Source organism: Anabas testudineus, chromosome 2, assembly GCF_900324465.2.
Source record: "Anabas testudineus chromosome 2, fAnaTes1.2, whole genome shotgun sequence".
Lineage (NCBI taxonomy): Eukaryota > Metazoa > Chordata > Actinopteri > Anabantiformes > Anabantidae > Anabas > Anabas testudineus.
The window spans coordinates 21,048,097-21,063,417 of record NC_046611.1 but is presented as its reverse complement, the minus strand read 5'-3'; the positions used below and the strand labels follow the sequence as shown (position 1 = coordinate 21,063,417).

At 41.4% G+C, this 15,321-nt stretch overlaps 1 protein-coding gene across 6 annotated transcripts in view; it reads right to left on the bottom strand.

Moving 5' to 3' along the window:
• The window catches only part of asap1b (ArfGAP with SH3 domain, ankyrin repeat and PH domain 1b), a 52,141-nt gene that overhangs the window by 1,369 nt on the left and 35,451 nt on the right, over positions 1–15,321 (bottom strand). For 2 of the 6 annotated variants that reach the window (XM_026362375.1, XM_026362376.1), the window contains 16 exons: positions 14,548–14,635; positions 14,304–14,352; positions 12,443–12,609; positions 10,277–10,410; positions 9,935–10,026; positions 9,674–9,860; positions 8,463–8,548; positions 7,212–7,327; positions 7,052–7,119; positions 6,268–6,375; positions 5,237–5,465; positions 2,467–2,628; positions 1,395–1,473; positions 1,241–1,305; positions 571–1,160; positions 102–224 (listed from right to left, as the gene is read on the bottom strand). In XM_026362375.1, the coding sequence (XP_026218160.1) occupies positions 102–224; positions 571–1,160; positions 1,241–1,305; positions 1,395–1,473; positions 2,467–2,628; positions 5,237–5,465; positions 6,268–6,375; positions 7,052–7,119; positions 7,212–7,327; positions 8,463–8,548; positions 9,674–9,860; positions 9,935–10,026; positions 10,277–10,410; positions 12,443–12,609; positions 14,304–14,352; positions 14,548–14,635 (2,343 nt within the window). Of the gene's footprint in view, positions 1–101; positions 225–570; positions 1,161–1,240; positions 1,306–1,394; positions 1,474–2,466; positions 2,629–3,269; positions 3,339–5,236; positions 5,466–6,267; positions 6,376–7,051; positions 7,120–7,211; positions 7,328–8,462; positions 8,549–9,673; positions 9,861–9,934; positions 10,027–10,276; positions 10,411–12,442; positions 12,610–14,303; positions 14,353–14,547; positions 14,636–15,321 lie in introns of all 6 variants that reach the window. The other 4 variants (XM_026362378.1, XM_026362379.1, XM_026362380.1 and 1 more) reach the window with 3 other exon arrangements.

Below are 15,321 nucleotides of genomic sequence, written 5' to 3'. Positions count from 1 at the left end.
AAGTGCAGTCAAGGTTTGTTGTCTGTACCAAGGTTCAAAGTGGAGAACTGCTAGATATAAATAACTGCCAGTACACAGTGTAGTACTTAAGCTGGACTCACCCACCACTCCTGGTCCTCCTCCCCTGTAACTATAATCACCTCTCCTTCAACAAACGTCAGTTCATCATCATTGTCAGCCTGGCAGTCATAAATCGTCTTCACCCGACGGGCCTTGCTCTTCGCCTGGATACACAAATAGCAAAACTGTTATCATTGTCAACAAAGACTAATTTAACTCACACTTAGCTAAGCAACCTACTGCCACCAGAAGTATGTATGTAAAAAAATATTATAGTAGAAAAAGCAAGAGGCACCAAGTTTAGAAGAAAGCCTGTGAGAAATTTATGAGCCTGCTTCATTAAAACCAGTTTGATCGCCTGGATGATGCACTTCTATCCACACTGCACCTATTTTGATCCAACTCAACATATTCTCTGACCTCAACAGTGAAACACAGACTAAATCAACGGCCAAAGAACTGCCAGTGCAAGAGAGATATGTTTAATAGAAAAAGCCAGTGAGCTCGTACCGCGTTGAGCTTCCTCGGGAGTGGCACTGGTGTCTCTGCAGTTCCAGCTGGAGTCCCATTGGTGTCTTCAGCAGATTGTTGGGAGGGGGTCACTATATTTACTTGCTGATTGGGTGATGGTGAATCCTGAGGCTGAGGCTGAGGCTGAGGCTGAGGCTGTGGCTGTGGCTGTGGTTGACGCTGAGGCTGAGGATGAGTTTGAGGTGGAGGTGGAGGTTGCGTTTGAGGCCTCGGCATCGCCTCTCCAGGAGGCGGCCTGGTAGCCGACTCAGCTGTTCCAGGTTTGGGGGGGATGTCTGCGAGATGAGGCTTTGGGGGGAGGTCTTTGAGCTGGGGTTTGGGCGGGAGGTCTCCCAGCTGAGGTTTAGGAGGGAGGTCGGAGAGCTGCGGCTTCGGAGGAAGTTCTCCAGGTTTAGGGGGAAGTTCAGATGGCTGAGGTTTGGGGGGCAGGTCTCCCAGCTGAGGCCTGTCTGTCAGAGGAGTCTTCTGTGGGGTGTCAGTTGCTGGTGGGGACTTCTGGAAGACCTCTGGAGGAAGGCTAGACTTATCCATAGACGGGTGGTGTATGGTGTCGATCTTTCGCAATGCCACTGGAGACAACATCATGCAGTCAATCGCATTTTAAATTTAACAGCACACATGAAATAAAAACAGGACAGAACCACCATACCTTTCTGAGGTAGTTTGGGAAGAACCCTTGGACCAAGTGTAGACTTTGTGTTGCTTGAAGTAGTGCTGGAAATAAATGTGATTATAGTGAGTCGCACAGCAAATGTCAGACCGATGAAGCTTCAAATTTTACGGTGCTTTCCCTTTTTTGGTACCTTTGTTGTTGAGGAATGCCTTCAAACTTGTTAGAAACGGGAGACATCTTGCTGACAGGAGGAGGGGTGGAGTCACATCCTAAAATATTGACATTAATGACGACAAACAGATTGTTCAACACCATAACAGAGCACTAAACAAGAGATTAATTTGATTTAAATGAAGAAATAAATTAACATGCTGTGATGGTTAAAAAAACAATGAGGGAGGCGTCATCTGGCTGAGCTTTCCATGAGCCCATGATATGTGGAAACTAAGGTTGTGCAACATAAAGTGTCATCATTTAATTAGTGGTTGGGTGTTACAACATGTGTGACACACAAAAACTAAAGAGGACAATCAAAAACAAGCACAATAACAGTAAAAAAATACCCGTTATACACATAATGGAGTTTGATTTCTATCTTAGAGGGTAAATGTTAAGTTGGATCAACCCGGTTTAAACACATTTTTGGAGATTTTACCGCTTTTCTAACTAACTCTAACTCACAGCTGTAAAGATGGTGGATATGCTTAGTTTGTGGCTGTTTATGGGATAAAAGCTGTATCTGTGTGCAAATGCACTATTTAGTCCTGTTTGAGTAATGCTAAAAATATTTTTAAAGTCCAGCTGCTTTAGGAAATTACTTTGATTTCCTTTTATGACTCTTAAAGAACCTTCATTTCTTATGTTGTGTGTCTATATGTGGGATGTTTAGAATATTTCATAAATATTTGTATTTTGGTGTCACAGACAGTGAGGAAGACAAAAAAAAAAATACTAATAACTAACTAAGAGTAACTAACACTGTTTTTGTTGAACTTCACTTACAAGTTTTTTCTAGAGCTTAAAGTAGCATTTTAAATCTTCATCTGTGAGAGGAGTTTTTATTCTCACAGGTAACAGGTCGTGAAAACAGTTGATCAAAGTTAAAAGCTCCAGAAAAAGCTAGTAAATTCAGATTATGCAGATTATACTTTACTGTGTTTACTGTGTTTTCTTTGATGAAGTAATGAACTATTAAAAACCCTCCTGCCCCTTTGGAGAACCGTGATTTAGCTTCCCGACTGTTGTGCGTGCTTGTGTCTCACCCCCAGTCAAGCCCCCTTTACTGTGTGGACTGTGAGAGAGCGGGCTGGGTGGGTCTGACAGGGTGCGTTTGTGTCCAGGAGGGGGGGGCGGAGGCCTCTTCTTGGACAGGGTGGAGCTGCCTCCTGGTGTGAGTGTAGAGGGAGGGCCAGATGGGGGAGGAGCTGGAGGAGCAATACATAAAACACATGAGGTGATGAGGCCCCCAAAAATCACTCTGTTCACCCCAAAGACCCGGAGAAGGCAAAGGAGACGAGAGGATAATGAAGCATGGAGAGGAGGAGCTGAAAATATGTGAAACGTTCTGTGAGGATTTTCAGGACAGAATGAGACATGTTTATGCAGTAAAACAACATACTGTCTGAATGAACATACAGCAGAGCACAAGTGCTTGAACGGGAATGCAAAATAAGAAGAGATAAGAAGATGTGACCTGAGGTGTCGGCAAGTTGTCTGGTGTGTCTACTAGTTTATGAACATGACTATCTGTGTCTAGTGGTGTCACTAGTCACTCTTGGAGAGGAAAGTAGGGTGGAAGCAGCTAATAGAGAGCTCAGCCAGAGAGGAATCAGCTGTGGTAAGAGTTTACAGCTCAAGCATGGCAGGATATGATTGCAGAATGATTAAAAAAAATCATGTAAGCAAGAAACAAATTAACTCAGTTTGCCTACATGGTCCCATTATTTATTAAAAAAACAGCACCAGCCTTTAAAACCTGAGCTGTAAAGGAAGAAACAACTGAGGGACAACTGTATATGGGGCACACAGCCGAGTAAAGGGGAGAACATAAAAACAAGATATTCACTGATGTATGGTCGAGTGCCAGCCAGTGTGGCGTAGTGCGAATGAGAGCCAAGGAATGCCAAGTGTGGAGCTGAAAGAATAGAGAAACAAAAAAGAGAAAGAAAAGAGAAGGAGATGAGGAGTGTGGGAGAGAATCTACAGTATGTCAGTCTTCAAAAGAGCTGCTCCCACACACTATAAAATAACAAGATGAAATCTTATCAGTGGCAAGCAAAGTGAAGAGAGCTGAAGCGGTGTGAAGCTGGCGCCCCATGGGCGAGCTCTTCAGCACCCAGAGAGAGAGAGAGAGAGAGAGAGAGAGGGAGAGGGAGCGCTGCGCTGCTAATCTGGAGCATGTGCATCTCAAGAGTTTACATGTTTTTCTACATGTATATATGTCATTTAGCCTGGTATTCAGGATTTTTCTCTTATTTTTACATAGACATAAAGTAAAATAACAACTTGTACATGAGACTATTCAAAAACAGCACTAGCTCATGTAACTCAGGAACATTTGATGGGTCAAGAAGTGAATTTAGACCCTGATTCCTGCAAAGGTTCCTGAACAGCAGAGGGAAAGGGCTCACACACTCTCCACATACTAACATGGTCACATGGAGCTCTAAGAAGACTGATACTCAGCACGGTTTGTAGGGTGGTAACTTCTTAATTACTAAATTAATTACTGAAATATATCTAATTACTGATCAAATTAAGTAAACATTGTTTGTCTGCTACAACGTAGGCTGCAAATGTTAGCATGTTACCTAACTAGTTTACTAGTACCACAGTGTGGGCTTTTCATTAGCTTCTGTGGACATGGGTACATTAGAAAAACATAGAGTATGGTCAAAGGAGCAGACTCTATGTAGATTATATTAGAGTTAGCATCCAAATAAGGTTATTTGTGAGTTTGCCTTTATATAAATATTATTATATTATCGTTAACTATTTCTTTCTCTATGTAACGCAGCCCACTTTTTACCTTACCAGGTGGTGCTGACTGTGTGCCAGATTCATGTCTTTAGCATTACGTTATATCATGTTTGTTGTTATTGTTGGCATATTTAAAAGGGTAATATGCTGAAAACAATTAAGGTCAAATAGGAATGACTTAGCTATAATTAGCTAATGTAAGCTAATTATCAACAGCTAACATCAAAATGAAGAGCACAGCTGTTAACGGTAATAAATCAGCCACAGTTAGTTTAAGCAGCATGTGCTCCTGGACACGAAGCATCCATTTGCACTGGAAGCAGGTGAAATGTCACCTCTCTTGTTTGAGGAAAAAGAAGATTTAAACTCACAACAAAGGACTAAATTAGTTGTTCGGATGGATGCTTTGCAGTGTAAGCTTTTGCTATGTTTTCAACCACATTCTAAAGCTGTGGCCATCAGTGTTTTAACCTCCTCCACAGAAGGAGGATTGTTATTTTACCACCTTCCCACAGTGTACGGTGTGTCTACATTTTGATGAGACTAATGACAAAGTGTGTATCCAGCTTCCCTTTTCACAAGCCTCACTAACCACTGGCACCCAGCCGTTTCCTGCAGCCATGTTTTCCTAAAGGTTTACTCTGTAAGCAATCTTAATGACACCTGCTTCCTGCCCTCTGATCTGTGTGCTGACATACTGCATACCACTGTAGGGTGTGTAAATGTGTGTGTGTGTGATAGAAGAAGAAACTTTCCACAAAAGTGATCACGAAGCATTCATCTGCAGCTAATCCTGCCCTGGATACAATCAAACATTAACAGACAGAAGAAAGTCAATTTCACAGGCTAGCTTCCTTGTGCTGGAGTCAGACACAGTAGAGCAGACAAACTTCACACCATTTGCATTATAGGCTGACATTTGAAAAAGAGATGTTAGCAGAATATGATCTCCTTAATTTACTGACTATGATGATTATATAGTCAGACTCATCAAACTGAATGTTGTCTTAATGGATGCAGGCTCAAAAAACGCTTGGAGCAGGCAGGTCTGACCTTTGCCCTGGTTCCTGGGCGGCAGAGGTGGCCCGTCGGCCACAGGTGAGGAGGAGAGGTCGGTGGAAGCGCTGTACATCTGGTTGGTGAACGCGCTATAGGACAGGCGCTGCTGCTTGTCTCTTTGGCTGATGAAGCCAGGCAGGGAGAGCTTGTCGTGGGGGGAGATGCTGGAGGAGTGGCAGAAGCTCTGAGGCCTCGGGGAGCGGTCCTTCTTGATGGGACTGGGCTGAGGAGGGACACACGACAGATGAGACTCAGCTGACATCAGCCTGGGAAACAGCATTTGCTCTTTGATTCTGCACAGCTAGCATCAAATCTGGACATGCTGATGCTGAAAATCTATCTGCAATAAAGAAGCCGTTGGCGACGTTTAAGAAAAAAACATCCCAGACGCTCTTACCCTGTTTGACACGGTGTGATGGCAAATCAAGTTTTTAGACTTCTAGCTTTGCAACAATATTTCAGTGAAAATGTAAATGTGCAAGTGGGGCATGTTTTGAAATTAAATATAGTTATTAAAATCTTAAAATGATGTCAGGTGTTGGAAATCTATGTCCAATTAAATGATCTGAACCTCAATGTTAAAGGAAAATTACTTCCTTAAGTTGAATCAGCTGACCCAAATTCAAATCCCCACCTAGATGCTGGTACACAGTTTGAGACGTGCTGTATTCAGGCAAATAGTTATGGAATTAAAGTGAGAAACTCCCTGCAACAACAAGGCTGCAGCACAAGACGCAAATCAAGAGCCTGGTGACGTCAGTGTGTCATAGGCTTTATGCAGTTGTTGTAAACAAAGGATTTGAAGCTTGCCCAACCCAAATATTAAGTTTTATTGGCACTAATTTACTTTGCTCACTTAACGTTTGGGTCCTCTGCTACAGAGGATCATTGATTTCCTGTCTCTACATGTATGAAGTCAGTCAGTGCAAATGTGTGAATCTAGAATAAGGCTGAAACATCAGAAAGACTCATGAGCAGGTTTCTTTAGAAGTTCCAGTAGAGAGTTTGTGAATCTTTCTTTGAACCTTGTCATCCAGGTCGTCGTCACTCTCATCCATCTCTTCCAGTCTGAGGCTCCACTCGTACTCAACGTGGATATGAGGATTGAATTTCCCCTCTGCGGCCTGCACAAGCTGACACACAACAAAAACACACAATAATCAGTCTTTTACATGCAAATTACAGTATTTACAACGTTGGGCTGCAACTAATGATTATGTCCATTAGTTATTCATTTGATAAAGGGCCCAACAATCAAGATATTTTTCTTAAATATATTTGGTGTACAACACCTGCAGATAACAAAGAAATACAACAAAACCTCTCATTTGAGAAGCTGCAACAACTCAATTTTAAAGAACAGCTACAAGAAAAAAATGTAGTAAGTTAGAAAAATGAATAGAATAAACAAACAAAACTATAGATTTTTATGCATTTCTTGTGTAAATTAACCCCTTTCTACACATCTCTGCGAACTTATTTGCAAACCCTTTCCACGGTGCTTCAAATTCTGATTTAATACAAAATTCACACAGCCTTTATTTATTATTTATTTATTTTGTCTACATGCTCATGTTAGCATTAATAACAAACAGACATTAATGATTATTTCCACTCTGCTGTCAACGCTGCCTGAGGCTGGATAGACAGACCTTTGTCTGCCATCTAGTGTTCTGACTAAACTGCCCAATAACGCAGCATTTTGTTGCATTTTGGTTTCATCTGTATTGTCTTATATTTATACATTTTTAAAGACCATTAAATCTGCTGTGATGTCGAGAAGTGGCAGCGGAGCGGTCCTGTACTTACTGCCTCCTCACACTGAGTGTTCCTCAGTCGCCTGGCAACATCCAGCGCCGTCTCTCCGTTTTGATTGGCTGAAAGAGGCAGAGGATTAATCAACAGTTAGAGCCTGATATGTGCGTACAGATGACATTAACGAGAGGAGGAACCTCAAATTGTGACTCACTGATGTCAGTCGCCGGCTTCCCCCTCAGGAGTAACTTGAGGCACTCGGGCTTCTCGTACATGCAGCAGTAATGCAGGGCCGTGTTCCCAAACTCTGTTTGCTTATCCAGGTTGCCACTGGGGAGACACACACACACACACACACATATGTATATATATATTAAGTCAATCTAGAGCACACGACCCGGAGGGTGTTTTCCACAGTCCTGTAGCTTCGGCTTAATGTGCGACTACCCAGTACTCTATGGTTGAGAATGAAAGAAAAGGGGTGGAAACAACACAGACCCATCTGCTGATCTTAAAACAGGGTTACTGCAGGGTTTATTCAGTTAAATATAGTGTCTTCACTGTCTTTTAATAGCACATGTATGCAACTGAAAAATTTGAATGTTTGTTAGTATTTTTAAATATAATGGAAAACCAGCAATTAAAGGTAGGAAATTAAAATGTTAAACTGCTTCATTATTTATAATGTAATGATTTTTATAATTTGAAATAAATTATGAAATAAATAAATAAAATATCAACAAATAAAAAAAAAACAAGAGAAGATATTTAAAACTCTAAATGAAATGTAGTCTTTTATTAAAGAAACTGTTTTTTTTTTTTTTTGGCTTTTCAGGACCTGCAGAAATCCTGTAGAAACTTTAATCTGTAATGTAGGTAATAATATAAAATAATATATGACAGACACATGCTTTTAAATTAGACACAAAAACAAACCTCTTGTCATCATGTTACAGTGGGTAAATAATTCCTTTTTACAGCTCCTGGAGAAATATTTTAAATAATGAAGGCTAAGCATGACACCGTATGAGCACAGCCACTAATTAATGAGAGGGTCCCACTTGTTCTGAGTGGAGACTGTGTGCTGTTGGAGCAGTGGTGGGTAAACAATTGAAAAGAGAGGAATAAATTAAGGCAGAGAACAAGTGCTTGACCCATTTCTGTTTGCCTTGTGGGAATCTGAGCTGAGCTGTGCAGTGTTAAGCCTTCCTCTGCACTTCCACTGCTTTATTAGACACGGGAGCACAGAACAAGAAAGACTCACATCAGACAGTGAGATTCACTAATTCAATAATGTGTGTTTCTACAAAGCTGTGGTGTTTACTACACCGTGTTCCTGTAAACCACTGATGTGTTTAAAGATGTTTTGACATCTGTTTACCTCACATTAAAAAAACAAAGTTAATCCACATGCTTAAACAACACTACTCAAACCTTTTCATGCAAGTGGCTCTTAAAAATGTACCTGTTCTGCACAAGGAAGTCCACCAAGTGCAGTGAGGTCTGGTCAGCAGTCCGTACAGAGTAGTGCAGTGCTGTCTCTCCGGCTTCCTGCAGGGGGCCATCAAACACAACAGAGACACGGTGAAACAATCTTGGCCAGCATCCATTCTGTATTCTTTCCCTCTGTGTGTCTCTTTCAGCATTTAAACAAGCTGCAGTAAACAAAATGGCTCCTAAAAATAATATTTCTTAAGGCCTGAAGCTGATCATTTGTTGATTTACAGGTGAATCTGGCCTTAATTTAATCTAACACTGTTCTTTCTTATTTGTGCAACATTAAAGCTTAAACATATGGAAATAACAGTTAAATGATATATTTTCTATAGGGATCTATAGGGTACTGTATGGGCTGTCATTCTGTGTGTGTGTAGGATTGGGGGGGTGGGATGCCACTGTGCTGTCTGCAGTCATTCAGATGTACTGACAGCAGCAGATCAGATATCAGTGAGTCAGACTTCATAGCGCAGACAGCAGCAGCAGCAGCAGCAGCTCCCTCTGTCAACAAATGGTGTCCTCTTTTATCCTGCTGCAGGATTGTACACTCCATTTTTCATTAGAGAAATACCACGTCTGTGTTAACGCAGCATGACCCATTTATTTCTGATCACCCGTGTTTTATGTTACGTTACAGTATACTGCATGTTATTTTTAATTCTATCTCTGTAAATGCTGAGGAAACGAAGAGAAATCAGGCTGAACTACGGAATAAAAAACACACAAACTGAGCCACCATACATGCAGTAATCTGAGTGAATATGAATTTAAGAGATGATGCCCTACAGCCTGGTGGAGTCTGGATATCACCACCTGCTGGTGAGGTTATCCGGATGACTCAAATTTTTCCAGCTGTTACACCCATTTCTCCTCGCCAAATAATTCACCAACTGTCAACATCGGTTTTCCTGCTGGATTTAAACCTCACTTGAGAACGAACCACTGCTGCAACATGCACAGAGCTCGGGGCAGGCCTGACAGAAATACAATGACTGGCCACTTTGTTAGGTACACCTGTGCAATCTGATGTAATATAAGGAGAGGTGAGGAAGGTGAAAATTCTACTATAAGTTTATTATTGAGGTCATAGCGGGTCTGAGGTGTTTCTTATGTTTTGGCCCGTTCATTTATGTAAATAGGGTTGCCAGTGACATTCATGGCTTCAAAGGTCAGACTCACCTGGCCTGCCTCTGGAAGTGGCTCCATGAGCTCCACTCCCTCTGCGTAGACCTGGATGAGGGACAGCAGGTCCCTGGACTGAACTGCCTCAAACAGCTCGATCATTTTAGCTGCCGCAGACGTGCATGTCTTCCTGGCATACTTGTGGTCCACGTACTTAGCGTTGATGAACTCCTTCCTCACAGTCCTGTGGACAAAGTACGTGTTTTAGAAGAAAAGGAAATCTAGTTTTTTAGCCAGCATTTGTCTAAGAGTACTTACATGTCACTGGAAGGAGTGGGTTTTGGTGAGGGGGAAGGGAGGTTTCCCTCCATGATCTCATTGAAACTACTGTTCCCTACGTTCTTGGCCAGCTGAGGGAGAAAGAGGGAAAAGTTAGCAGCAGACCACAACGTTAACAAGCTGAACACCCTTCACATGTGCTCCAAGACAGATGAGCATGTTTGTTCTGGGAGTATGAATCCCTACTGCTTTAGCATTTCCACTACTCTGTCATTATTTCTAATATTTCACTAGAGATGAAAATAGTGAAGGGCGTGGACTGCTGCTTCTTAAAAAAAGCAATTTCTTCACTTGACCATTTCTCTGTAAAGGATGACTCACCAAGAGTTCTGAGGTTCCCAGCTTGTCGAGCTCCATGGACTGGATACGGGAGATGTGGACCCCCATCTCTCGGTGGATGCCAGAGCACTCGATGCAAGTCAGGATCCCCAGGTTGGTGGAAAGCCACTTAGGATCTATAAAGACAAAATTATAAGAAACTTCAGCCGGCTGGTTTAGGTCCAGTAAAATCTAGTTAGATACACTGTATGCCTCATATTTAAGATTGCGTCTGTAATGAGCATTAGACACAGGAACTACACATAATAATGTATTATTATGTGTATATTAGTAGATTTCAACTCCTGTGCACTGTTGATGACCTGGACCAGGTGTGTTCAGTCAAGCAGAAGTGCAGGAATAGTTGAAAAACAAGCATGTCAATAGGACCAGGATTGCTTACCATGTGTTAAAAGTAAAGATGCCCCCAAATTATGTTTACTGTATAAAAACAGAACTGATTAATTCCTGAGTGGCTGTTAAATCTGTTGAAAATGGTGAACCTCGAGGTAGGCCATCGCTCTTGAATTGTGATATACAGATACAATATCTCTTGCAATATATAAAACATTTTATGCTATAAAACTCACTGTCTCGCTCACTGTACTATCTTAGTAAAACTTAACACATATCACCAAATAGTTATCATGTGTCACATTTACCACTTCCTGTAGTCATTTATAAAAGCCAGACCAAAACCCTAATTTAAAAAAGTTGTAAAGTTAAAGGACCTCTGTAAAGAGCTACAGTACTTCTTAAAAAAACTTGAAAAAGCAAACTGACAAACATACAACAAAACTAACCAAATAGACATTTGTCCATATACTGTTGTGGCTAAAGTGATTTGATGGGATAAAACTGTAAAAAGCAAAAATTTAAATAGAGTTGACTAAATGTATTCATTTTATTAGTAAATCAACACAGTCACACCGGTGTCACATCACACCGCAGGAGGGACACAAAGGCCATTGCATAACATACAGTCAGGCAAATAGCACGCCGAGATGTACAGCAGCAGCGACTTCACACAGCGACCTCCGCTGTGACTGACCAGTAACACTGTCCCATGTACTGATGCAATCTGGGAGATTGAAGTGAGCTTTTTACAGGGTTGTGTTGGTTATGAGCTCAGTGATGCTCTGAGGCGAGAGATGTTCTATCTGAATCTGACAAGTGAACACCAGACAGTCCAGAGGCCGGTGGAGACAGCCCAAAAACCACTGAGTCATACACAGAAACACAGACAGCAGGGAGGCAGGCACGTGCAGACAACCACACACACTTACAGAATGAACAGATGTGAGCTGGTGATAGGTCATGAAAGTCATGTTAAACATAATGAGTGGATGCTTGGTGACCTCTGTAGCTGCTTAAAGCTGCAGACTTCTGCCTTATTATCTACCAAATGAGATGAAGTCTTCCTCTTTCTACTGAGACCAGAGGGGACAAAGAGGCAACCTTTGAAAGTCAATAATGAAGTTAATTTTATGTGTTGAGGACAGTTTACTTCGTGTGTCATCTCCTCAGCAAAAGCTAAAAATCAATGTGTGGCGTAATAAAACAGGAATGAAACAGTCTAATACCAACATCCATGAAACCATGTATATGAACTGCAAGCTATGTGTGTTTTGGTTCAGAGAAAAGTTTAGTTTATATGTAACTATACATATATATATGTGTGTGTGTGTGTGTGTGTGTGTGTGTGTGTGTGTGTCACAGAGCCTGAATGCCTACAGCACTCCTGAATGCTGAGTCTTTGGTTCCTAATGTGGGGGAGGATAAGGATCAGGTTGTGTCCTGAATGCTAACAGCACTAGCACACACCCACACACACACACACACACACACACACACACGCGCACGCACACCCACACACCCACACACGCACACTCTTTGTTGAAGGCTGCTGAGGGATTTGCAGTGCAGACTGTTCAGTTACCATCTAAATGAAGGATGAGTTCGAGGCAGCTGTGACATTGTAAATGTACCTAGATTGGTGTGTGAATTTAAATAAAACATTCGCTCACAGCTGAAACTGCTGAGGTAAAGGTGTTTGTCTTTTCCTTCAACAAGCTGATGGTTGACTAAACACAGAACAGGGGCATGATGTATTTACAGTATACTCTATATGGAGCTTCTCTAGACAGGCGAAAACGCTGCAGCACACACCTGGAGCTCCACAGTCACAGCACACCTCGTTGCCTGGCATGCGCAGCACGTCTTCTATTATGGCTTTAGTCAGGTCCTCTAAACCATCCTCTCCTCCACTGCTCTGCTCGCCACGAAACGCCATGTTCAACGCCTCCTCCTTACTGTTGGTCAGCACAGACACCCAGCTACACAAAAAAAAGATGTCATTAAGGAAAAGAATAAATATTAATTATGCATTATTACAAACAGAGCTCTAAAGACATCAGTGCAAGAAGAGCAATGTAGTGCTGCAACGAACCTCATCTGACAATCAAAGGCTGGAGAAAGTGTTAACTATAGAATTGATGACAGTTTTTCTAATTTCTATTCCCTGACACAGCTTTTTTTAAATTAACAAAAATCAATAGGCCGCTGTTTTGGTGTTTGCACTGATTAATCCTTCCTGGCCAGTCTTTTGTGCTTGCAGATTTACTGTATTTCCTTTGAAGGTAGCCCCCCCCCCCTACACACACATACAGTGGTCATTCACAATTATGCAGACAGGAAATACTGGAGCTGATTTTCAAACATGTCTTCCTGCAGTTCGGTACACAGCACAATCAGCTCTGACACTCGATCCACTGAACTGGCCCCCACACACACACACACCTACACACACGCAAACACAAAAAGTGGGCTTTATGAGCCTTATGTCAGCACTTCCTCTGTTATTGTCACTCAACCCTGTTTGCAAAAGCAGAGGCCAGACAGGGAGTGGGCACACAAACTGCTAGACTGTCTGTTTATCTGAATGTGTGAAAAAACAAGATATTTTAATCTACAGATGCGTCGGTGTACAGCTGCTGAGCCAAGGAGGCTTTGTCTTTACTTACAATATGCATAATATGTTCCCAGCATTATTAAGAGTGAGCGTGACTGCCCAAAGCAGAAGACTTATGGAAAATTAAATATTTCATGATGAATCCCATGAAGATGCTGCTGCTGCAGTTGGAGCTGCGTGACAGGACAGGCTAAGAGCAGAGAGCTGGATCCCACATGACTGCATGTACATGGAGGTACAGAGTGTTTGAGCATCGCTGAACAAAGTGGTGCAGCTAAAGCAAGGACAGAGCAATTTCTCCATAATCAGAGGAACACGCCGAATCAAGAAGATTCACTGTGATTGAATTCAGGTTTTGTTTACAGGATCTTTTTGAAGGATGTACTGTAGTATTTTTTATGACAGATTCAGAGCCTCAAGAAGCAACACTTTGCATATGTCCATAATTTCTGTTCTTGTAGTTTTTGAATAATATTATAATCAAGATTTAGGCAGGAAATAGAAAGTTAGAAAAGACATTTTTCATTTATTGATAAAATTTAATATAAAGTTAATTAACTATATGAACTTGAGCATGGAGAAGGTCTCCAAAAACCACTACATGTATCACAACATATGAAAGCATACAGAAAAGCTTGTTGAACAACTGCTGATACTACTGGTATTGTGTGAGAATGCATGTGTCTGTCTGACATGCTCGTGTGTAACTGCATGGGAAACAACATTATGAGCTTACAGCGAGCTGAATTACTGCAAACCACATTTCCCACTGCCATCTTCACTGACACCCACTCTCAACTGTCTCTCTGGTATTCGTACAAGCACAATAATGACACTAAACAGCAGCCACCAACCAACCCGCCATTAATAAAAACACATTAGCAACCACGCTGTCAAAATCTGGCAGACATAAAAAGCCTCTTCAGGTTAAATAGAGATAAGTAAACTCATAAATGTTAGCCAATAATGAGAAACATCTCTTTATTGTGGTCATAAAGCACAAACAGGCAGAAGGCAGGTAGGTAGGTAGCTTCTGTGCACTGTAACTCTAGTACTCACATGACAAACTCTTGTTCATCTTCAGCTTGGAAATGATACGTCCTGTTATCTGTGAAAAAAACAAAACAAAGCCATGACAGTAAATATGCAAAACTCTGCATAAAGTAAACTACTCAAATGTACTACTTGTCACTGTGGTGTACAACCTCATGATGTTGTTTTTTTAAGGAGGAATTTCCCATCTTACAGCGTGACAACATGCACAGGACACAATACATAACCGAACCATCAGTGTAAAACTTACGGGAAATTAGATCAAAGCACTTCCTGTCCTCTGCGCTCGGTTTCACCTGGCAGGTGAGCAGGTTGAGTTTGACAGGCTGCCTGTTAGACTGGAAACACAAACAGACACAACATCACTATTAAGATCATATGGATCACGGTGGAAACTTAATTACAACAATATTACAGGCTGGGGTCCCCTTGAATTAATGATCATCCTAAGATTTGCAGGTGTAACCGCCACAGGTGTGAGCGTGTCTGAACTGCTGCTGTGAGCATGTTAGCATTGTTGCTGTGAGTACATTAGCATTGTAACATAACATGTTAGCATTGTTGCTGAGTATGTTTGCATTTCCACAAAGCACCGATGCAATTGTCACCATTAGCATGTTACCACTGTTAAAATCAGCAGGTCAGCATTTTCACACTTAGCATGTTAGCACTGTCAATAGAGTCACAGAGCTGCTAGCATGGCTAAACATTAGTAGTCATGTTATCGAGTAACAGTATTAATACTATTAGTGTATTAAAAAAGTTAACTTGACTGTGATACTGCGTAAACTCATCAACATTAGTTAAAAAAAAAACTACTTCATCAAACATCTGGTACTGCTACTATGTAATACTTAGTACTGAGTAATCTGATCGGGGTTTGTCTAAAAAATTAGAATATTATAAAACAGAGAAAAAGAAGACTTTTGTAGACTTGTAGATGTAGCATTGAACAGTATCACTATGAATAATAAATATTTCTGATATTAAAGGACCAAAACGAATTCAAGGATTCAAGGAATTC